The sequence below is a fragment of the Crocodylus porosus genome, unplaced genomic scaffold, assembly GCF_001723895.1.
Source record: "Crocodylus porosus isolate Cpor-Errol unplaced genomic scaffold, CroPor_comp1, whole genome shotgun sequence".
Classification (NCBI taxonomy): Eukaryota; Metazoa; Chordata; order Crocodylia; family Crocodylidae; genus Crocodylus; species Crocodylus porosus.
Genome location: NW_017728909.1, coordinates 42,293,980 through 42,319,223, shown reverse-complemented (window position 1 = coordinate 42,319,223; position 25,244 = coordinate 42,293,980). Strand labels below are relative to the sequence as shown.

Genomic DNA, 25,244 nt, shown 5'->3' with positions numbered 1-25,244 from the left:
AATATGTACTTAAAGATTGTTGGTGAAATACAACTAATGTAGTAATTACTCTAGCAAGAGATGCTCAGAGATTATCAGACTAGAGCAAAGATCAAATAGAAAAATGAAGTATTTCTCTCAGTATTTTCTCCAGAAAGTGAGAACATATCTTGAGTACCCCTTTGTCTCAACAGTCTTAAACATTCCAACATGTGAGCCTCTTACTGCTGCTATCATAATGCTACTACACGTGCAATTAGCAGGAGTTCACAATGGAGTTCGTTGCTCCCAGGCACAGTGTTTACACATGTGCCCAGGAGTGCAGCATGCTGAGCTGAGGTGGAGCAGCTCTGGCCTGGCAGGGGGCTTGGGGAGTCAGTCTGCCAGCCTGGGGCTGCTCTGCCCCAGCTCGGCATGCTATGGAGGGGCTGGCTGGGACACCACGGTGCTACAGTGTGGGGCTAGCCAATAGGCAGCCCCACACTGACAGTCACTGTCTACACATGTTTCAGCACACTAAATGATTCCACTTGTTCTGAAAAGTACTACCCAATGGCAAAGTTAATTAGTTTACTGTGCCCTAATACAGGTGCATGTGTAGATGTGATGCTTTACTGCAGAGCTAACTAGTGAACTCCACAGTGAAGTGCACGTGTAGATGCACCCCTGGTCTTGTGATTAGGTACAGTACAGTGATAAATAGAATTTAACATCTAAAACATCTGACAGGTTGTGCTAAGCTCTATGAAAACAAGAAGCTATTGTAGGCCTCAGACATGGTCAATAACTAACACACAATAACAGCAAGTGCTAACTGTGGAACTAGCATGAACCTAAGTTATGGATAATATGTGCTTAAGCCTGCAGAGATAGAAGTGCTCAACAAAGAAGTGTTCAACATATAATCAATAAACAGTAGCATGGAAAACATAGAATTAAGTCTGTTAGTGGAGGACACCTATATTGGGCTAGGCCAGGTGTGGATGATTAGTTATGGAAAGCACTAGTAATAATTAGAGGTAATGACTTCATGATTTATCACTTAATGAAAAATGAATTATGGATTCCTATTAAAATGATAGCAGATGTGTCTCCATGAGCAATTAAGGCACAAGAATAAACTCTGGAGTTTATTGCTCTGGAATGTATTGCTCCCATGTATGCTGTTTGTATGTGTGCCTGGGAACAATAAGCTCGCGAGTTTATTTATACACAGCACAGGGAGCCGTGTCAGAGCAGTTGCAGCTGGCAAAGGGTCCAGGGGGTCAGATGGCCAGCCAGGGGCTTCTCCCCCTAGCTCAGCGTGCTGTGGAGGGACTGGCTGGGGCACAAGGATGCTTCAGCATGGGGCTAGGTGGCAGGAAACCCCACACTGAAGCACCCTCGTGCCCCAGCCAGCCAGGGCAGTATTTACATATGCGCTGCTGTGGAGTTTTTTTACTTTTCGGTGGGATAGTACTTGTATTTACCATCCTGCTGTGGAGTAAATTAGTTTACTTTGGTCCAACAGGGGTGCACATGTAGATGCCGAGATGTTTACTGCATAGGTAATTCGTCAACTGCGCAGAAAAGGTCTCACGTAGATGCGCCCAGTGTGTTCTTGTTAACTCAATATGGAAAGGTGGAAATGTATAATTGATGGTTGTCAGTCTTGGACACTTCCAAGGGGCCTATGCCAAGCTACAGAAGTAGCTCAAATAGGAGGCCCCAAAGCCTGTTTCTGAAGGCACTTTTACATGTGCATTGAGGGGTGGGGAAGTGGAGCTTTAATTAGAATGGCTCTGAGAGTCGCTCTAATTAAAGTGTTGCTGCATTTTTTGTATCAGCGCCCCACACTTAAAAATGGCAATGGGGGTGCTTGAACTGAATCTCATTTGACAAGCTTTAGTTTAAGTACCCTCGGTGCCATTTTTAAGCACGGGGATGCTGATACATGAGACACAGTAATTGCCACACTCCAGCAGATGTGACTAATTGAGTCTGTTCCGACACACTAGAATTCCAGCGCATTGGAGCAGCTTCCACACTCATGTATAGGTGCCCTGAGTAACCAGACAGTGAGCCTTTGTAGCTGTGACAATTAGCTTGTTCAGCAAAAGAAAGCAAGCAGTTAATACATCCAGCTAAACCATGTCAAATTAGACAGAGCAAAACACCTGCAAGAAGACACGATAAAAGGCCTTAAATAAATTATTCCAAATATAGCTTTAATTTAAATAGTAGTGATTATGTAATTAAATATTTTAGTTGTAGCTTTGTTGTAATAGATATGTCTGTGATCAGATTGTAGAAACATTAAAGATGTGATTAACCAGTTAATCACATCTTAAGTTGTAACCCAGCCACATCTTAAACTGCCATCACATCCCATCTCGATATGCCACTTGATGAGGTAAAAGAAATCATCCCTTCCAAAATTGTAACTTTCACAGTCACTGCTAGTTGACTAACTGACCTCTTCTAAGTGCATAAAAGAATTGTTATAGCTCCATTTCAAACGTTTCAGGGAAACATAAGAATTTGAATAATACTAATCCAAGAATGTTATTTAGAATATTACAGCAAGCCATCTATAGATATAGGGTATAGACTGAAGGGAAAATGGAAGAATTCCACAAATCCAAGACCTGCGGCTAGTCTGCCTGCTACCTTTGTCTTGTGTCTCCCCAGCTGGTACAGGTGAGAATTTATATTGTACTGGTGTGAGTAGCTAGATAGGCACTGAAGTACTTTCAGCATGTGACAATAAAAAGTCAGTCTGTAAATCTGTCCCTTGCCTCTCTTCTACTGTGAGTGGTGATAATTAAGGAAACTTTTAAGGGCAATAATTAAGGGGAGTGAAGGATTGATAGTCTGTATTTGGATTAAATTTAAAGTTTTTTGATAAGGGTCTACCTCCATATGGGCTACCACATACACATAGAAATGGACATTTAAAATGTTCAGCAAATAGGATGTAGGTTAAATGTATTTAAGCATGTGAGGTAAAAGGATTATAACCACAGAAGAATCTCTCTTCTGGTAGTGCTGCATACCAAGGACTGGGAATTGTGAAAATTGGGTCTTGTTTCCAGATCAACCACTGAGATCATGTATTGCAATGGGAAGCTGTTTCTGTATCATGCTGTAATTTTCTCTGCCTTTAAAACTGAGGTAAATCACACCTTCGCACAATGCCCTTAGAATTTAGGATGAGGAAGAAATATTCCATATATAAAAATAAACATTTTTACTCAGTACCAAAATCCTGATTTATTCATCTCCACATGGTAAAATTGTATCATGTTTATTTAATAAAGACTTCATCCAGTAATTGCTCTAGATGTTTGGAGCTAAATTATTGTGGCTACCACTAAGTTTATACATGATAAAATCGATCCCTTAAAGATATCATGCCCCACCCCCATATTAGGACATAACTGTGCAATCTTAAAACTAATATGGTTAAAACTTGATAAAAAGGTGACTTCAAACAAATAAGCATTACTAAAGAGTAGGCTGTATATTTCTACTATTGCAACACAATCTTTCAACTACGTTTAAAAAAAAACACAACTTGCTTGGTAACCGCTGATATCTTGGTATACCACAGCTGCATTATTGCTTTAATTCACAGTGTCTGTGGTTCTTCTTCTGGTGTGGGAAATTGGAATAGCTTGCTTTTAGTCTCAGGAGCTCATCCATTTCTTACTCAACTAAATATCAGTGTACAAACTACATGGCTAGGGGCAGACATTACACATAAACTGGTTTAAGTGATCAGAAACTGGTTTAAACCTGTAACAGAACAGATGTTCAAAGCACATAAATCAGTTTGAAAATGGCTGAAACCAGTTTCAGATAAACCTGGTTGAATGTAGCATCAGACTTAACAGATTTGGGTCAATCCAGTTTATGCAAGGTCTATCCCAGACCCCTTGCTGGTTTAAGTTTAAATCAGAGTCCCACAGCATCCCAGCATGCTGTCTGGGCTGGGCAGAGCTCTGTGCTTCACAGCAGGGCTGGCCCCTCCCCTCTGCTCCCTGGCCAGAGCTCCAGCACAGACTTGCAGGCACAGCAGGGTCTGCTGGCTTCCCCATCCCCTCCTTCCCCCATCCCCTCATCACTCCCTGCTTAAGCAGGGATCCCTCCCTTCTCTCTCCCACAGCATGGACCATAACCAGCATGTGGTATGCTGTGTAAGGCTCCAGCAGAGACTGCAGACACAGCAAGGTCTTCCTCCTGCCCTACCGCACCCTCACTGCTCAAGAAATTCCTCACCCTCTGTCCCTCCCATCTCCCACAGTACCCACCCCAGCCCCACAGACCCTAGGCATGTGGTATGCTAGCTAAGCCAAGAGGTGATGGGGGGGTGTGTCTCTCCAACTTCACTAGGACAGGCAGACAGAACAGTGACTGCTTAGGGCTGTTTGGAGCTAATCAACATGTCAGCTGGTAAGCTGTTTAAGAAGTTTGAAGTAATGGAGAAGGGCCATTGTTTTGTTAATCAGGTGATAAAAACTGTTATCACTATCAGCACCCAGCTGGCTTGCTTGCCTGTCAGTTTGCTACAGACAGTATGGCAAAGCAGGGTGGGAGATTGGAAAGCTCTGTATCATCAACAGATACATGCACTGCACCCCATCTCCCTTGCCTCAGAGTGCTAGCTGGGGACTGGCAACACTCCCAACCCTTGAGCAGCCAGCTGGGAAAAGCCTGGGACTGTGCAGGCAGACCTCCCTAATGAAAGAGTCCTGCTATGGCCTGGCCATGCCCCCCTCAGCTCAGCTCTGTGAAGAAAGGAAGGGAGGCCTGCTCTAGCACCACCACCACCCCCGGCTTCTAGCCTGAGCCACTGCCTATGTGCCTGAGTTTCCTCAGTCCAGAGAGAATGTCTCTCCAGTTTCAAACTGGTTCAGCTTAGTAAGGTTTGACTAACCTGTAAAGATTGAATCAATTCAGACTTGGGCTTTTTGAATGTCTGTCCCTAGCCCATGAGGAGATTTAGTTATTATTTGAGTGCAGATGTTTTTATGCAAATCTACATTATTAAAATAAACTCTGTTCACCAATCACAAATCTAATTCTTGAAGTGAAAAAAGGAACTCCCTCGTTAATTATGTCATGTAATTAGAGGCAGTTTGGGGACCTCTCTGTATGACACCAATTATCGAGTGTTCATTAAAAATGCTAATAAAACTGGACTTTTTTTGTCTTTCCTTTAAAATGAATGTTAGTATAATCTGAGGGAGTATTATCAAGAGAAACTGTAGCTTAACTAGCCTAAGTATGGTCTTAATTAACCAATAACCCCTGATAATCTTCCAGGCTACGTGAACAGTCAAACTCTACACTTTACTTTCAGTGGATGGCTGAACAAATGTGAAATTACCTATTAAATTAAACTCATTTTACAGGAAAAATAAACTTTCACTAAGGAGGGATGCTCCATGATAAACCATGACAAGATTTATCATTTCTGAAAATGTAGCAGTATATGTATTAGGAAAGAAAAACTTCCTGAAACCTTCCCAGGTTCATTTATTTTGCATTTGAGCTGCAATCATGTACTAATGGCCTAATGTAAACAAGAATATCGAAGAATCAATATGGCAATAAGCCTTGTTAGTATGACCAACCAAATGTTTGTCCTGAACCACCACATACCTTTTTGTAGTCACTGTGTTCAAAGGAGTGAAAATTTTGATGACTGGTTCTCTCCTAGATTTTCTGATACTGGTAGATACAACTATCAAAGACTCAGAAATGGATGTGTACATTTCAAAAGAGCGCTGTCACTTAAACTAAAGGAACAACTGCTACATCAACACGTTTTTATTCTCTATATATAGGGAGGTCAGAACCCATGTGCTGTCAGTGGACGGAGTTGAAAACTAAGAATCCAGCTTCTGATATTCTAATCCTGACTCTGTAAAAGAAGTGTATCTAGTAGATGAGGCACCACAGTCTCACACACAGATTTGATACAAGGAAAAGCAATGTAGCCTTGGATGAGATGAGTGTGTCTCATTGGAGGCAGGGTTCTGCCAGAAATTTCTCAGTTGACTATTTCCTGTAGCAGTTGTAAGGTGTTGTTCAAGAATATGGAATGTGAAGTGAACCTAATAATTAACACCAATCAGCCAAAGGATTTTTTCATGGGTCACTGCCCAGCAAATAAAGAAGTAGACAGGAATAGTGCTGTGTCAGCAGTTAATATGTAGTCTGTAGTATGAAGGAGTTTGTGAAGCTGTGTACACATGAGAATTCTCTTGGTTTGTTCTCCAGGTAGAAAAGCTTACCTAGGGACACCTGAACAGACATTTGAACGTTGAGCCCCTAAAAAGCAGACAGCTTGCAGGGCTGATTCTGCACAGACAGGGGGACTGTCCTGTGCACATATCTTACCATGCCCTGCAGCCTGCTGTCTGTCTGGAGACAGATGGCAGCAGTGCACAGGGCAGCTCTGCCCTGACTGGCTGACCCAGATTGCCTCCCATGGGGTAGTGGAGGAACAAAGTGCCCTGTGGTGCTGGAGGACACTGCTGTGGGAGTGATTTAACCCTGGCTATTTCCAGGTTATTTTTTTCTCTTAAAGTGGCTATTTTTGCAACTCTTCCAGAAGAAAGTGAACATGGCCCAAATAAGCTTTTGGAAACTTACAGTTCGGGGTTGTGTGGGCCTCAGAACATTCAGCATAAATTGAATACATGGTGATCTGCGCAGAAAGCCTCTGAAATTCTACTGAATATGCAAATTAGTTTTGAGAAGCTTATAATTTGACTAAATCTGGGAAGCGACGAAAAAAAAAAAAAATCTGGTGAGAACAAAATTACCTAACTGTTCCCAAGTGTTCTCACCCTACCAAATTTCAGATCCACAAACCAAAGAATAGAAGTGATAAACGCTCTTCAAAAATGTAATAAAAATATTTCTTACATAGAAATACGGTAGCTTTTCCAAACTTAGCTCGTGGGAATAAAATTAATTTTTACAGACATGTTAAGACAAGACAAAATAAAATCCTGAGGCAGGCAGCAAACTCCCCCACTCCCCCGTATTAAAATGGTGGTGGTTGTAAGACAAACAACAGTAGAAAGTGTTAAGCAACCTTTACTATAGACCACACTCCTTGGCAGGACTACTTTTCCTGTGATGTCTTCCAGTTGAATTCATATCATACAGTCATCCTTTGATCATGTTGTGTGATCAGAGGGTAGTCTAGCCAAGAAGACCAGTGCAGGGAGGAAAGTGCAGATGTGAAACACTCTACTTGCAACTCTCATAAAGCACTAGAACAGCTCAAGCAGACAAATGAATATAAAAAAGTTGTGTTCTAAAACTCTTGAATCAATTATTTTCAGAGTTTTCTATTCTAGTCTATTTATTCCAGTAAATGTATGGTCTACCTTGTTTATTGGTACCAAAGCCTAAACCTTCCCATTTGGGTCAAATAAGCTGATTATGCTCTTTTGTAGTACAGATGATTCAAGAATTTGGTGCCATACATACCATATGTACTTCTAAGAACAATTACAAAGAGAGATCAGTTTTGAAAATAATGCTAATGCATGTGGTGTAGTTGTATAGGTCAGTACCTTTCCGGTGAAACTGAAGGGATCCTAGCAGACATACAGATTTAAGCATCTCTGTTGTGTACATTTCTAAGCAACACTGCAACTGAATGTATAGTCTACAGATTTCAGGGTGAATCTCACCATCTTCTGGGCTGCAATAAGAAAGAGGAAAACATAATTACTTAAAATATATAGTCATTACCTATTTGAAGTACAATCTACAAAAATCAGGTTTTTATTTTATTTAAAAACTGTTTTTCATTCTTTATAAACTTGGGCTAGGCATTACAGAGCTGTATTTTACTGACTTTTCCCCCTCCCTAGTCATCTACGAAGTGCGTATTAAAAAAGACTTCAAGGGATGATAAATTTTGCATTTCCCTTCATGCCACAATCACAAAGTTATTATCTTCTTAAAGACTTTGGTAGCTTCGTTCATTATGTCATTAACTTTGTCTAAGAACAAAGAGAAGCACGGTCCCTATTTTCTCCTCTGCACCCTTTTTGATAGCTTCTAGGCTTGAGAAATCTGAGTATTCCTTTGCTCTCCATGCACTTGAGAGGAAGAGTAACTTAGACAGTGGTAGATTCACATAGAATACGTGCTCTCTAACTACAATTGTACTTGGTTGCTGTGTTGAAGGACAAGGAATCAGCAGGACCTCCTTGCACACTCTCTACCCAGGGCCCACATACAAGACCAAGCATGGTCAAACCCATTATGGTGACATGATTTTTGTTATCCTGGAGGATCTTTGATTATAAACCTCTTCTAGAGGTTTGTTACTGTTACAAATTAGTGTATGATATCCACTACTAGGGAAGCTCCAATACCATGTAGATACTCCACAGAAAAGCATGAAAACAAGGTTTCTTCTCCCTACAGTTTATAGTCTAAAAAGGCCTTTGTTTTTGCAGTTAATTAAACAATGCCTGTTTCTCATTTTTCAGTATGTCAGTCTTGATAAGCACTCTAAAATACTTCTGGTCCCAAAAGGGGGATATGAATACCTATCATATATTGTTCTGTTTAACTTTAATTTTTTCATTCCTCTATCAAAATCTGGAAGTGCACCATCACCATTTTGTTATAGAGATTTTAAATATCTTGCCCTGAATACTTCATGACTCATGTTTTTTCCAGCCTGGGGGATAGATTCTACTCTGAAGATGTCAGAACCGGTTCACAGAATACACAGGGAAAGGAGAACAGCAATGATGATAGAAACACCAGTATAGGAATGGAAAAAAACAAGTGACACCTGGATGTTGAAAGTTAATTACCATCCATTTTTGCCTCTACATACATATACAGCTACATGTCTGGATGCCAGCTGCAGGTTCCCACAACTGCAATTCCAGATGTGGCCCAGTCCTGTGGAGCTGCTCCCACATTAGGAAGCACATAGCTTTTTGGTGAATGTGGAACAAGCAGTAGAAGCCACAAAACAAGAAAACCATAATTAAGGAAAAAAGAAACACAAAGGGAAAAGGACAAAAAAGTAGTAGTAGAAAATACTGAAGGGTTGGAAGCTGCACTAGATTGAGAGGGTAGAAATGAAGACAGTTCTTATCTGTCAATCTGTTGTAAAGTGTGGCCTATCAGGTCCCTGGCACTTGTTGCATTTATTGCATGAATAACATGTTAGTTGTGCCATAAATAATAATATACCACACACATTAAATTTATAGTGCCATAAAATGGCAAGCCAGCCATAAAGATATCCATGAATATGTGGAACATCTTTGTGGTTGTTTTTTATAGTGCCATAAATTGAATATATGATATGCCCCACTATCCTGAAGCTGACATTCAGCTGGAATGTGGCTGAGGGCTGTCCTGGATCTGGCAGGCACTTCAAAGTCAGCCCCAGTCCTGGACAGCTCTGAGTCTATTTGTTGATGTTGACCTAGGATTGGAGCTAGACCTGGGGCTGATGCCAACAATCAGCATTGGTACCAGAAAGCCCCAGAGCCCATAGGATTGGCCTGGGGGCAGTTCTGTAGTGGTGCAACTAGGATTAAAATATTTTATGACCCATCTCAAACACTGCACCTCCCGTCATGCTAGATGTGTATGGTAGAAGGTGTAATGCTTGGAATGGGGCATAAAAGTCTTCTGGTCCCATTGCACCATTATTTTAACATCTGCCAGTAGCCTCAGAAACAAGTTGGGGACTGCAGACCTAACCAAAAACAGGCTAGGTATACAGCGATTGTGGGTTGTTTTCTTCTTATATACAGGACATAAGACTTAATTATTATGTGACCTATTATTCCTCTGATACATCATACAACACATAGACTTTTACATGTAATGATTTCTACTTTCATTTAAAGAGACTCAGAAATCATATATTTACTGCATTTGGGTAGGGGGTTTGTGGGGAGATATGTGGCGGGAGGGTGGCTGGGCTGTGTGAGGGCGTGGGGGAGGGTGTGGGTGGATAGGTGTGTAGGGTGAGGGAGCATGTGGTTGTGTGTGGATATGTTGGGGGTATGGGGTTTGTGGGGAGATATTTGGTGGGAGGGTGGCCGGGCTGTGTGAGGGGGTGTGGAGTCCGTGTGTAAGACAGTGTCAGGGGGTATGTGGGTGCATGCATATGGTGGGGTGTGCATGTAGGACTCACCCTATGAACACACACAGCCCCTCCCTACATACACAAAGTTCTTCCCTACACACACAAATATTTTCTAAATTTTTTAAGGGCCCCACAGCCTCGACAAAATGGCCTGGCAGGTTAGATGTGTCCTGCGGGCCATATTTTGCCCACCCCTGGATTGGCACTCATAGATTGGCATGTACTTTAATTTTTCACTATACCATGTATCACATGATGCAGATTCATAATGTTATTTTGCAGGGTCATCCCTGCTGACTTTCCCAACTGAACAAAATTATGAAATAGCAAAAAGTTTACAAAAGTCACTGTTGATAAATGATCCTTTCATTGCTACTATTTTAGAGGAAAGGATTTTTGACATCCAATTTGTCTACTGATTTCATTCCAAAGTCCAAATAAGTAAGAGAAGCACTGTACCTACAGGGATTTTTGGGGGTGGGGTGGGGAGGGGAAGGAGTCATGGCTACTATGGAAACTATTTACACTGATCAGTGTGTTTCACTTAATTTATGTCTGTCACAAAAAAAGTGAGGAAACTGGAACAGGATAAAAATATTATATTTTTCATAAATGTATTTCATTTCTATGAAGGGAAGAGGTTGATTAAACTAATCTTATTCATTCTGGTAAGCAAAAGTTGTTAACAATTGTGACAAGTAAAGAAGCAGAAAATAGTGTAATTTCTCAGAGGCATTCTGTATAATCACCAGCTGCAAGCAAAATTAGAAAATATAATTATTTAAGACTTAGATGACATTTTTGGATCTTACAAATCTGTCGTGTTTGATCTTAAATGCCCAAAGTACTGAGCAGTGAAAAAATATTTGGAGACAAGCAACAAGACGCAAAGAAATGAATGATACTTTCTACACAATCTCATCTCTTGAAGAATATTTAACGTATGTAGTTGGACTATGAAGCAAATTCTGTTCTTAATTATAACAATGTGAATCAGTGTTTCAGCACTGACCTGCAAGAATATAATTTGGCCCCAAACTTCTACATTAAAACTTACATTTCCAGACCATGACCCATGCTGACCAGCTCATATTGGCCTGTTAATTAACAATCGTACCCATAAGGATTCTGCAAGATTTCTACCAAATACGGCTCTCAAATGCATATATGTAGCTTCCATTGACTAGAGTGGAAAATACATATTAGAATTGAAAATTTGACTTTCATATTCCAGCTTGTACAAAACATTCTTTTTTAAGCCTGATACCCCAGTTTCATGACTTGTTCATTATATTTTGCTTCAAAGTTCTCTTTAGTGTACAGTTGGTAATTATCTTTTACCATATGTTTGTAGTCATGTCATGAGGAGTGTAATACCTTCTGCAAAAAGAGGATAGGTACAGACTGTAATCTTCATAATACTGATTATTTAAAATTGATTTTTAAAACTGTGGATAAAGGTAAAAAAATACTTTTGTATTAATGAATAATGATCCATTGAATTACTATTTCTTTAAATGGGAAAAGAAGTCTTAAGAATTTTAACTATGCCCACATAAAATTTAACTACCAGTACTTAATCATAGTATCATAGTACTTAGGGTAGGAAGGGACCTAAACAGATTATCAGGGCTGATTTGCTGCCCTGGGTAGGAACGGGTGCTGGGATCATAACACCTCAGCCAAATATCTGTCTAGCCTCCTCTTGAAGACCCCCAAGGTAGGAGAGAGCACCACCTCTCGTGGGAGTCCATTATGGAGCTTGGCAGCCCTAACTGTAAAGCGGCCTTTATTCCTAGTAACCCTGGATGATGACTGTCAAAGAAAAATCTTTGGTTTCAGATGCTGATGGCAAAAAGGTCAAAAGGCTAACATAACATATTTCGTCATTATAGTTCCGTATCCAATCTCCACCCCCAGTTTAAATGTAAAACACATGCGCAGTCAATCTCACATGAAACCTAAGAACACACAAAGTCTGTTCACAGTCATGATTGGCAGTCCTGTAATTATTCAAGCCTGGCGTGTTGTAATAGGCTACCCGATAAACTATAACTTTGGAAAGATTTCCGCCTTCTGCGAAGACCTCCACGCATGCCCAGGAGACATAGTCAGCGATTTGGCCAGTCGCTGACCTCTTCCCACCTACGATAAAAGTTTTCAGGTGTATCTGTTCTGCCGGCTCGTCCGTTCTTGTCAAGAGCTCACGAAAATCTTCAGATCAAAGTTACCTGTATGCTTTGCTTAAAATCTGCACCACGCAGTTTGTAATCTGTGCAGTGAAAACATCTGCCTGCTGAACTGAATAGCTCAACTTCTCTTTCTATACCGCACAACCAGAACTTCCTCCCTACGCTACAATCTCCTGTAGTGTAAGTAAAAATAAACTTTCTGTATAACCAAGACGCATTAAACTTCCTGACTCCTTTCGCTTACCCATCTACCTGATTACCTTAGCCCACCCACGTCCAGCCGGTCATGCCGACCCAGGCTCGCAGGTCAAGGGTGCACCGGTCCTCGGATGCGACAGTGACCAGGGGAACAGAGCCTCCCCCAGTTCCCGCTGGTCCCCCCCCATGAGTTTGTAAACAACCACCAGATCCCCTCAGACTTCTCTTGTGGAGGCTGAATAGGTTCAAGCCCTTTAGCCTCTCTTTGTAGGGCCTGCCCCACTGCCCCTTGAACATATGAGTGGCTCTCCTCTGGACCCTCTCAATGCTAGCCACATCGCTCTTAAAGTGCGGCACCCAGAACTGGACACAGTACTCCAACTGTGGCCTGACTAATGCCACATAGAGGGGAAGGATCACCTCCCTGGACCTGCTTGTGATGCATCTGTAGATGCATCACAAGGTGCAGTTAGCCTTACTGACTGCTTGTAATGAAGATTTTAAATATCTTCATTACTTGTAATGTTATAGCTTCTGGCTTAGTTATGTTGTTTCTGAAGGAAGCCCTCTGAAGTACCCCAGCAGTCTTCCTGCCCAAGCACAGAGGGGCTGGACCTGATGATCTCGAGAGATCCCTTCCAGCCTCCAACATCTATGAATCTATGAAAATATAACAGATACTATTGTGAGAACGTGTGTTGTAAGTGGAGCTACACACAGTAGAATATGGCCACTGTAGCATCTCTAGCTAAGATAGCTATCTCTATATAGCTCTAGCTAAATCACATTGAAAAACAGAGTTCAAGATCTTAAAAAGAGGGAAGGAAGCAGCAGAATAGACACTGGACTTTAGAAAAGCAGACTTCAGCAAACTGGGGGAACTGGCAAGCAGGTCCCCCCCGAGACAAAAGTCCGAGGGGAAAAGGAGTCCAGGATTGCTGGCTGTACTTTGAGAAGGGCCTTCTATGGGTGCAGGAACAAGATATCATGAGCAATGGAATAATGGGAAGTGCAACGGGAGACCAGCCTGGCAAGACAGGAGTCTCTCTGATGAGGTGAAATGCAAGAAGGAAGCCTATAAAATGTGGAAACTTGTTCATATTACTAGCAAAGAGTATAAAAGCATTGCATGGGCATGTAGAGAGAAAATTAGGAAGGCCACAGCATGATTGGCAAGGGAATAAAAAAGCAATAAAAAGTAGATTCTACAAGTATGTAAAAAAAAAAAAAAAGAGTAAGCCCAAGAAAGCTATAGGTTTCATATGGAATGCAGAAGGCAACTTAGTTATGGATGACGTACAAAAATCTGAAGTATTTAATTCCTTTTTCAGCTTCAGTCTTCACAAATAGGGGCAGCTACCAAATGATGAGCAGAGTTGGCAAGAAAGACAGGAAAGGAGACAAACAGCATAGAGCAGCAGAACAAGATAAGGATTACTTAGAGAAGCTAGATGATTTCAAGTCAGCAGGGCCAGATGGGATGCACCCTAGGGTACTAAAAGAGTTGATCGATGTAATTTAGGAGCCACTGGTTATCTTCTTTGAGAACTTGTGGAGGTCAGGTGAGGTGCCAGATGATTGGAAAATGGCAGATATGGTGCCCATCTTTTTTAAAAAACTAAAGAAGGAAGATTCTAGGGAATTAGGTCAGTCTGACCTTGATACCTAGAAAAATCATGTAGCAGGTCCTCAAGAAATCTACTGTGAAGTACAAAGGGGAGAATAAGGTGATCAGTAACAGGAACACGTATTCACCAACAGCAAGTCATGCCTGATTTTCTTCTATAAGGTGACAGGCCCTGTGGATGTGGGGAGAGCAGTGGATGTAATAAGCCTTGACTTTAGCAAGGCTTTTGATAATGTCTCCTATGACATTTTCATTAACAAGATAAGGAAATCCAGCCTAGACAAAAGTATTGTAAAGTGGATACTGGTTAGACCATCATACTCAATAAATAGCCCTCATTGGCTTGGTGTCAAGTTGGGAGGTATCAAGTGGGGTTTACCAGAGGTCTGTCTTGGTTTTTGTTTTTTTTAAATATCTTCATTAATGACTTGGATGGTGGGGCTGAGTGCGCACTTAGCAAATTTACGGATGACACCAAGTAGGGTTGAGTTGTAGACACATTAGAGAGTAGAGCTAGGATCCAGAATGACCTGGTGGGAGTGTCTACATGAGCAACTACTGTGCCATAGCTTGTTGCTATGGTACAGAAGCATCACCAGACACTAACTATGAAATGATACTACTGCACAGACAAGCTATTGAACAATAGTTTGTCACTACTGCACAGTAGCAGTGGAAAAAAACCATGCGGGGAAGGTACTGCACAGTAACCGATGTTACTGTGCAGTCATTTAGTACTTGTAGATGTGGACACTTAGACTAGAAAAAGTTTCACAAACAACCAGATGAAATTAAACAAGGCCAAGTGCAAAGTACTGCACCTGGGACAAGATAACTGCATGCACAAATAAAAACTGGGGAATGACTGGCTAGTTTGCAGTACTGCAGAAAACAACCTGGGAGTTAAAGTAGACCGTAAATTGAATTATTCAGAATATGAGCACACTGTATCTTTTGTAGCAAAGAAAGCCAGCAGCTTATTGTATAAAGAGATATGTCATTTGCAAATCAAGGGAAGAGATTCTTCTGCTTCTTCCAGAAACTCACTATTATGATGCACAAAGGGAAACAGGATACTGCCCTTAGCTCATAAGAAAGACTCTCTATTAAGATGTGGTCCATACTAAACAGCGTTTGAACTTGAATATTAAAATGTTGCAAAGGAAAAAATAATCTGACTTAATTGTATTTCACAATCTGTATTCAAAATCTTAAATGCACTGCAAAAATTTCTCTTTTCATCCATATACAGATCAAAATGACTTCCTGTTGTTTGAAACTTACAAACTAATAACATGTTAGCACACAAATGTATTCCATATTTCATAAAGCTCTTCAGAAATCATTTCATACTGAGGTTAAACATTTTGTTGTATGATGTAGAAAGCTTTCTCCCATCTCTGTTTTTGATGTAATAAAATTATTTCAAATAATACTTTTCAGATTACATATGAAAGTATAATATTATTTATAATTTGCCACATTACTGATTTTTCAAAGCTTGGACACTGTGTATTTTAGAAATTTTTCTTTCCTTAGGGTGTCTCTCCCACTCTCTGCTATTTAAACACATAAATATGCCTGTTAACATTTGTCCAGCTAAATTCATTGGTTACGTGGAATTTGCCTCCCATTATGAATGGTTGAGTGATAAAATATTTAATATAGAACCTGTAGAGGGAGCTCTTTTACCAAGCATTATTTTTTTCTGCATGGCATAAACCCAAAGACTGCTTGCAGCATTCAGTACAATACATTTAAGACAGAGGAAAATATGCAAGGCTAGGATTCCCCTCGTAAATGAAAAATAGATGTGCAAATGGCTATTATTTTTTAACTCTAAAATGTTCTTTTTAACATTATTCATAATTTAGGGAAACTAATTTAATTATGCTGCCTTAACAAATCTTTAGTAGGGTGATTGGAATTGAGAAACAATGGATGTGTCTACACATCACCCTGTGGTGACACACTATGTCGCGGTATGGTGTACTACTGCAATGTAACAATCATGTGGGTCTACATGTGATTGCCAGCTACGTCGCCGCAATGGTGCACTCTCACCAATATAATGCACTGCTATGGTAATGCAGCAGCGAAATCTAACTGTGCACCATGCACACAGTGCAATAACTGCCCAGACTATGCCATGCTTCCAAATGGAAGTACTAAAGCATGGTGCCATAGCACCATCACTGTATGGTGATGTGTAGACATGCCCAATACATTATTTTTTCCCCCTGAAATTCACAGAATGACCATGGAAATCAAAGGAATTTAACTTGTGTAAATGTGGCAACAATGAGAAGCAATCAGATTCCATTTCTTAATTTAACTAGAAAACCCTATCTGTATGTTTACAATGAATGGTAGGCATGCACCAATAAAGATTTTCGTGGCCAAAACTGAGAGCCGATTATTCACCAGGCATATTGGTCAATACTGATCTGATAACTGATTTATAGGAATGCAGCCATGCAGCATGGAGAGCAGCTCTCTGCAGGTAAGTCTGTGGAGGGGAAAGGGCATGGATGCAGATCAAGGCCCCCATGGTGAGGAAGTGGGGCAGGGATAGGGGCAGGGGCTGCAGCTGGGGCAGGGCAGTGAATGGGACCCTGGCCAAGGCAAGAAGTGGGATCATCCAGGGGATCAGTGTCTAGGTGCTTAAAAATTATGTTGAGTGCTGCTGCCACCATTTTTAAGTGCCAGGACACTTTTAACTGGAGTGGAGCTGAGCAGGACAAGGGTGGAGGAAGGCTGCCCGCTGTGGGCTCAGGGCTCTTGGCCCTGCTGCCTTTGTCCTGGGAGCCACATGTTGGCTGCACTGCATCCTCTACCCATCCAGTATCTGGAGATACAGCTCACCGCTGCCGCTGGATGGGTAGGGGGTGCAATACAGCCAGCATGTGGCTTCTGGGGCAAGGGCAGCAAGGCAAGAGCCCCGAGCCCATAGCGGGCAGCCCGCCTCTGTCCTCACCCCTCTGCTCCAGTTAAAAATGGTGTGGCTCATTCGATGAGCTTTAGTTCAAGTGCCCCTGCCCCCATTTTAAAGTGCCGGGACATTGATTCCCTGGATGAGCTACCTGCAGCTCCATCCCACTCACTGCCCTGCCCTAGCCCTAGCTCCACTTCTACCCTCACCATGTGGCCTTGATCTGAGCTCCCATGCCCTTTCCCTGCCATGTCTCTTCCCTTCTACAAACTCACTTGCAGGGCACCTCTCTATGCTGCCCGGCTGCATTCCTGGCTGGTGCATGCATGCAGCTGTGCACATGCACGCAACATCTAGGGGTTCTGACCAGAAGACATATTATATTTATCAGTATGTTATAGCTACACCAGCCAAAAAAACCAATAGCCAAAAATGTTAATTTTCCTTTTATCGCTGTTGATCCAATATGGCACCAATATATTGGCGTGCCACTAACAGATGGTGCACTAGCAGTTTGTACCCTGAACACTGTGTCCATAACATTTTAAAAATACATATGAATGCATTATACATATTTACAACGATAGAAAAGCTAAGTCTGGTAGGAGCTTTTTTAGATATATATTTTTTTTGTTAAAGCTTGAGTTTAACTGCAAGAGAAAGTATCACTATAAGTCAAAGCCATGTATTTAATGAAGCATGTATACAGTAAGCTGTAAAATAAGCAAGACAGGAAAATAAACTCTGCAACACCAACATTAAAGCGCTTGCGTGTCAAATTCATTCTTGTGGGACAGTGGTTGATAGATAGAGGTATAAGCTGAATATAGGTCATTGATAGTAAATGCAATTTTTGCCTACATGGGCTGAGTTTCAAAGTGGTCTTAGGGAATTTGGATATTTTTCCTTTGAAAATCTCAACCACAGTCCAGAGGTATTAAAGGTACTGGTGTAATTAATACTGATACAAATAGATCTGAAAAGTGGGAGATCATATAAGCAGGATCAACTGAAGCAAAAAATGAAAAAATAGTATTTCAAAATTACTACTGAATTGTAAAGTGGCTTGATAAACAAGGGAAAATTACTGTGCCCTAAATCTTACTCTACAAGTTATATTTGACCTTAATGCTAAAGCCCCTGCAATTCAGAAAACCCTCTAGCAAGGTATAGGAGTAGAATAAAACTCTATGTGAATGAACTGGATTTAAGAGTGAGCCCAGAACTTTCCCAGAGGCTAAAAAATCCAAGGCATATTGGAGAGGTAATTTGTTTGTTCCCTGTAGATTCTGAAAGCCTGTTTCTTCTACCACTTACATTGGATTGATGCTGCTATAACTCCCTGGACATCAGCGGAACTATTCTATATTTTAATTCGAGTGAAGGGAGAATCAGGCCTTACAAGTGCAAAATTTGTACAACTTTCATTCCATTTTTTATTATTAAAAGCAACTTCAAAAAGTGGCCTATTGCTGTATCTGGAGTAGTAAGTCAAATGCAGATAATGTGCAAGAAAATCCATCAAGAAGTAAGCTAAGATATTGGTATACTAGAGAAGGGGGGTCTTTTTGCTCTACTACATGCAAATGTATGTACTACATACATGTATGTACCTCTTTTTCCATTTTCTTTTAGCACTATACTGTTAGTCACATTTTGTTAGACTCCCCCCCTTACATAATGGGGGTGGATGGGTACTATGCATGTAAATGGATCTCATATGGTGTGTCTACACATGCGCTTAACTGCACAGTAGATTAATTTGCTGTGGTGTAAAGTGTCACAGTCTACACATTCAATGCTATTAGACTGCAGCAAACTAATTTTCACTGCCATAAGATAGTAATGTCAAGGATAGTACTACCTTATGGCGGCAAAAATAAATGTGCTTAAATGCACACTTAAATGCTGACCTGGGCATAAACTGCACCTGGTCAGCCCAGGCAGCAGGGGGCCAGATCTCTGCCTGCTTCCTAGCCATACAGCTTCACTCTTTGGACACTCTTGGACATCCACTCCAGCCAGGCCCTCCACTGTGTGATGCCACAACTCAGACTCTGGGGCTGCCCCCCTTCAGCCTGCTGCCAGCCCAAGGCTGCTCTGCTCTGGGTCAAACTGCTGTGGTCCTAGGCATACATGCAGATGTTGTGCCTGAGAGCTGTTAAGTTCAATGTGAACTGCTCTGGGGTTTATCACACTGCACTAATTGAATGTGTAGATGCTTGCACAGAGATCTTTCTTAGACCAAATAATGCAGCACTACTGAATCTGGTCTGCTATCAGTTATTTAGACAAACCAGGAAATGCAGTCTCTATCCTTGAATCAGTAAGTGAAAGAGAACTTTAAAAATATTTTATTTTGAAACGTATTTACCTAAAATGTTGAGGCCTAGAAAAAAGTGCTTTGATTCTTTGGTGAAGTCTTAAGCATATTGTTTAAAATGTACAGTTTTACAGATCATCTTGAAAACTGTAACACAGCGGGTAGAGGAGTGTTATGGCAGTGTCTTGTGAATATACACAGAAAGTCAAACTGCAATGTTCTCTCCTAAAAAGATACTGAGAAAATGTCTTGTTGCTGTGTTCCTGTCTGCTAGACTCATTTCAGATTGGATACTGAAAAAAGGGTACTGACTTTTTAAATACATGCCTTTTCCTAGAAATTGTCATGTTTCCATTATTTTTGTTTTTTTGTTCTGTACTAATGCAGCATGATGAAACAGTATTGATATGCAGAACAGTGCTACATTCTAGTAAACAGCAAGATAAAGAGCAGATTTAGCTCCTTTCAGTAGACAGATAACATATTAAAAGGCAGGTAATAATTAAAAAGATTTGTGTTTGTGTGACTGGAACATTTGCTTCTTGAATCCTCTCTGTTTTGAAGCTATTATGCTGGTGAATTATATGCTCACTAAATAACAGAAACGATGTTCCATTTCATTGGCACAATACAAGACAAATAAGCAAGTTTGTCTGAACCCCAGTATTTAGGATTACACTTTTCAATCTTGCTTTCTGAAATTAAATATCAACCCCTGATGTTAGAGTTTAGAGAGTTATGCGGCCAAATTCTGTTGTGTTGTGTTGGTGACTCTGTTTAAGCCAATTCAAGTTTATTCCAGTTTAATACTGATGTAACTGGGCATGTCTCCACATGCAATTGATCCAGGATCAGGGTACTTGCGAATAAATGCTCATAGACAGGTATCTATACATGCAGGAACATGGGAGAAGAATTGCTGCTCCTAGCAGCAAACTGCTGCATCTTCCTGGAGCCCTGCAACGGGTTCCTGCTGCCACCAGAGGAAGCTCGAGGCTCAGACTCCACGTGCCAGCAGCTGGCATCCATTTTTAAAGGCATCTCTGCTCCCTGTAGCATGGCCAGCCAGTTTTCTGTCCAGGAGCAGTGTGCAGAGGCCAGAGTCTGCAGACACAGAGGCCAGTGTGCAGAGGCTGCATGGAGGCTCTCTCGCTGCAGCCTCTGCCCCCCTGTGTCATGGCTGCTCCAGCCCCTGCCCCTGGCAGCAAAACCTAGTGCCCTGGTTTCCTAGCCACAGTGCTGGCCCTGCTGGTCTCAGCAGGCCCCTGCCACCACAGCCCCAGGCAAGCCGCACAACTGCCAGCAGGGACCAGGGCACTGGGTGCAAGAGGTGATGCCCAACCACCCCCTCCTGCACTCTCTACTGTAGCTTACCTGGACATCCACCCATAGACACCTTGCCCCACCCCCAGCACCACAATCACTGCAGACACTTCTCAGAAAAACACTTTATTCCCTCTTAACAAAGACCCCTCCTCCACCCTTCCTTCCCCAACAACACAGCCTGTTCCCTCTCCCTCTCCAACAACAGAGCCCCTCCATCACCCACCCCACCTACCACTAATACAACATCCTCTTCCCCATGCAAACTATTTACAAGTGAAGTGTTGTGGTTGTGTGTGTGCGCCCTCCTGGGTACCTACAGGGTAAAGCCTGGGGACAGGTGGCCAGCATCCCAGCCTCTGGCCATTCACCCACACGTGCACATGGAACAGTAAGCCTGGCAGCAGGGGGCTCATCCACGGGTGATGGCCACCAGTGGTCGCCTGGTGCGAGTGGCTTCCCCTTCAGCAGCCAGTGTTCAGGGCCAGCACAATTGGCATGCAGTCCTGGCCCTGCTGCAGGCAGCTCTGGATCTGCACCCACATGGAGCAGGCCTGGGCCCAGGGAGGGAGGCTGGGTGGTGGGGGACCCAGGGTGTGGGTGGGGGCAGGGGCTTCTGGCCCATGGAGACAGTGCTTGACGTCCACCCATACCCATAGGGGTGGGTCTGCTGCTGGGCAGCGGACAGGTGCCAGGGGCAGGTGGGACTAGGATTGGGGGCCAAGAAGCAGGTGGTATGAAGGCAACTGCCAGGGCCAGCACAGTGTCCAGCACCTGGCAGTTGTCCTTCATGGCTTCCACTGTCCTGTCCACAACTGGACTCTGCTCCCCTAGGGCCTCCATGCACTCACAATCCATGTCCAGAGGCTGCACCCTGAACTCCCAGTCAGCTTGGTCCCATGCATCCTCCACCCACCACCTCTCATGGCGGGCCAGGTCCTCTGCCTGACACCTGTCCTGCCGAACAATGTCCTCCACCCACCAGGCCCATGCATCTATCAGATCGTCCTCTGGTGCCATCACCAGCTGGTCCAGGAGAGGGTCCTGTCCTGGATCCTCCTCTGGCAGAGCCAGCACATCCGCAGGGCCCCGTTCGCAGGTGGTGACGACCTTGAAGCCATATCCCAGATGTCAACAGTAGCCTCTCCCTTGCGTGCAGCCGCAGGGCCTGCAGAGCCATGAGAAAGAAGCTGTTTGTGACAGTTTACAACATTTCTGAAGTAAGATGCTCTGTACCTGGGGCTTGTGCACTGTTTGGCCTCAGAGCGGGGGTTGGGCATGCACAGGTGTTGAAGGACCATGGTAAGTAAGCCAGGCAGGCCTGGGCCCAAGCAGTTTCTAGCCAAGCCCCCCATCCCCACTTGCTTCCTTGGGGTCAGTGGGCTGCTGGATGCTGGCTGCAGGCAGCCTGCCTTCCCCACCCTGTTCCCAGGCTGAGACAGGCCAGGCTTCTGGCAGCACCTGCTGCCATAGCTCCAGACCCTGCTGACCCCCCTTCTTCTTCTGCAGGCCCACTGGTCCAAGCCCATGGCACCCAAGCTCAGTAGGCACAGGACTCCCAGACAAATGGGATGAGGAGCTGCCTGTGCCCCAAGCCTCCCTGCTGGGGGCCTTTCTGGGGAGGCACCCCAGGGCCAGCCCCCCTTGTGCTGCACCCTGAGTGTGCCCTTGCTGCATGTGTCCTGGGTGCTGTGCAAGGAGCTGTTGGCACAGACCAAGGGGTGCCCAACCTACTACGCCCTGCTGATGATGACTGTCATAGTGCTCTGGGTACACCAGTGCACCTGGCATGGGTCCCTGAGCTTTGATGGAGCAGGGGGGCAAGCCCGGGCTCCCCATGACCTCCACCACCGACTAGAGAGCTACCTGTGGCTGCACCACACATCTCTGCCCCCCTGCAGCTGAGGAGGACATGACCACTGGCATCAATGCATTCTTTGGCATATGAAAGGTCTGTGCCTGCCTAGCTGCAGGGGCATAGGCTGCTCAATAAAATTCTGCACCCCTGTATGCTGGGGTGGGAGGGGTCCCGGGGAGTGCAACCTCTCTGAGAAGGGAGGGCACAAAGAGCAGGGGCTGGGTCAGGGAGGGGTCCCCCCCTAGTGCGGGGCTTACCATGTGGCCAAGGCTGGCATGGTGGTGGCTTGGGTCAGTCCCAGCTGGCAGTGATGGCATGCTGCTCTGGGTGGACTCACTGGATGGGAAGGCACAGCATGCAGGTGCCCGGCCAGGGGACCTCCCAGGGAGGAACTGACACTGCTGATGGCCAGCAGTGACATGGCCAGCCACATCTTGAGGCTGGGGCTGAGGCTGTTGGGGCAGGCACTGGTGTAGGCTCCCCAAACTGCTGGTGGAGGCTGGGCAGTTGCCTGCAGCACACAGCACAGTGGAACAGCATAGGACTGGCAGCCGCACAGCAAGGCAACGTACCACAGTACCTGCAGACTCCTGGTAGGCTGCTGGGGGTAGGCTGTGGGCAACTGAAGCTGGCACTGGTGGCCAGGAGCTGCCTACAGCTGGACCTGGGTTCTGGCAGACCTGGCAGGAGCCTGGACCAGACTACAAGCCTGGGTGGTATGGCCCTGGCAGCTGCATAGCACTGTGGTGCAGGTGGCCTACAGCCTGCTCAGGGGCACAAAGGGGCCTGGAATGACCTCAGGCTGCTTGCTTATACCCCAGGGCTCTGAGTGCCTGCCAGCTTTTAAGGGCCTGCCAGAGAGCCAGCCCAGCCCTGGGGCAGGAGAAGCTTCTAGCCCTGGAGCCCCCAAGCTAGTCTCAGGCTGGCTTCCCAGTGGTGGGGCTGACTGGGAGCAAATTTTCTCCCGGTTGGTGTCTACACGTGCATTACTGTGCAGTAACTACTTGTGAATACATTTGCTACTTGCATTTGCAGATAGTTAATTTACTCATGAGTAGCAATTTTCACTGTGCAGCAAGCATGTGCATGTATAGATACACACACTGCGCAGTAAACTATGCTCCTGTGCAGTAAAGTGACTCATGCAAACTATGACCAAAATCTGGTCCTGTATAGCATTTACTTGTATTCTAGAAACACCTCCAATTATTGAATTAATAGAATTTTAGCCTTTCCAATGCCAAAATAGTTCAAGTTTCACCAAAATTGTTACAAGCTTTCATTAATGCACTCAAGAAACTCTTACTGGCTTCAACAGAAGTTCACTTGAAAATGAAAAGCATTACATAGTCTGTAAATTGAGGGCTAACTTTTGAAAAGGCCTATCTTTCAAGCTTCAATTTCCTTGTTTTGCTCCTTCAGAACTACCTTCCAAGAAATAGTGTCACTTTTAGTCCAGTTATCTTAATTCTCTGCAGAGGCTCTAAAATTCTTTAGGAAGATCATTATATGAGATGATTGCTGCAAAAGCGATAACCTTGTCTTTAAACTAGCTTTTAAAAAAGCTTACTGTCTCTCAATGATTTTCACATCTTTGACCTCACGTAAGAGACTACAAGTCAGTAACAACCAGTATAGTGAAAGTTGTAGAAGCATTTTACCTTCCACTGGGCATTTTCAGATGCCATTCAGAAAACTTCTGTGAAACTGAAAATTTAAGGCTGTCATTTTCCAGGCTGGTTTCTCCCCAGGGATAAATGCTGCTGGTTAATCCACTCCCTCTGTATCTTTTAAAGCAGTGGTCTCAGCCCTTTCAAACTCGGAGCACCCCCATAACTTTTGTGAACTGAACAGTACCTCATTTCAAAAATGAATTTATTTTATCACTTACCTGTTTGAAGAGGGGCCATGCCAGGAGGAGGAACAGCCATGCTGTGAGTATGGGAGGAAGAGAAGAGCTTGTATTGATCTTGTTACTGGATCCTGTGCATACCTCACTTCTCTCCTCTCTCCTGCTGGTACCTTTCAAAGGCTGTAATAACATTCTGGTTGAGAATCACTGTTTTAAAGTAGAAGTTGCAGTGTTCCTGGAATACTCAGAAAGGAGTGCTCTACTGAAGACTTCCTTTGTTGAACTGGGGAGAGTTCTCTTTCAGCATCCATATGGATGCACAGTCCTAACAGTACCCAGATAATCAATCAATTATTGTGACATTTTTAACCCCATTTCTCCCTTAAAAGCAAACACACTTTTAAAAAAAGTCTTGAAATGTCCCTATGGCAAGAGAGTGTTAAGGTGGCTCTCTCTAAAAACTCAAAATTCAAAGTAAGATTGCACATTTAACCTAACTCTGATCCCTAAGATAACAAAAGATTTTAGAACAATCAGTACAGTCCCCTCCCCTCCCCACCCCAAGCCTCAGCTGTCCAGTTTGAACTGGGCAAAGAATAAGCCTAAATCATATTTCTACTTCTTTGATCTTAGTCTGGCATGGGGCCAAAACAACCTTTTCCATAGTTTAAGGCAAGCCACAGAGGCCTCTGTACTGGCCCAGAATTGGTAGAAGACTGTACACTCTTCCCCACCAGAGACGGGAGGTGCACCCGTTATGAAGCGGTGGTGTCTTGCTAGTCAAGCCAATCTTTGGACGTACTTTTAGATCAAGAACCTGAT

At 43.5% G+C, this 25,244-nt stretch overlaps 1 protein-coding gene across 2 annotated transcripts in view; it reads right to left on the bottom strand.

Moving 5' to 3' along the window:
* RGS7BP (regulator of G-protein signaling 7 binding protein) overlaps positions 1 to 25,244 on the bottom strand; it is a 97,662-nt gene that overhangs the window by 35,558 nt on the left and 36,860 nt on the right. For both annotated transcript variants that reach the window (XM_019532135.1, XM_019532136.1), the window contains exon 3: positions 7,557 to 7,687. In XM_019532135.1, coding sequence (XP_019387680.1) covers positions 7,557 to 7,687 — 131 coding nt within the window. The remainder of the gene's footprint in view (positions 1 to 7,556; positions 7,688 to 25,244) is intronic.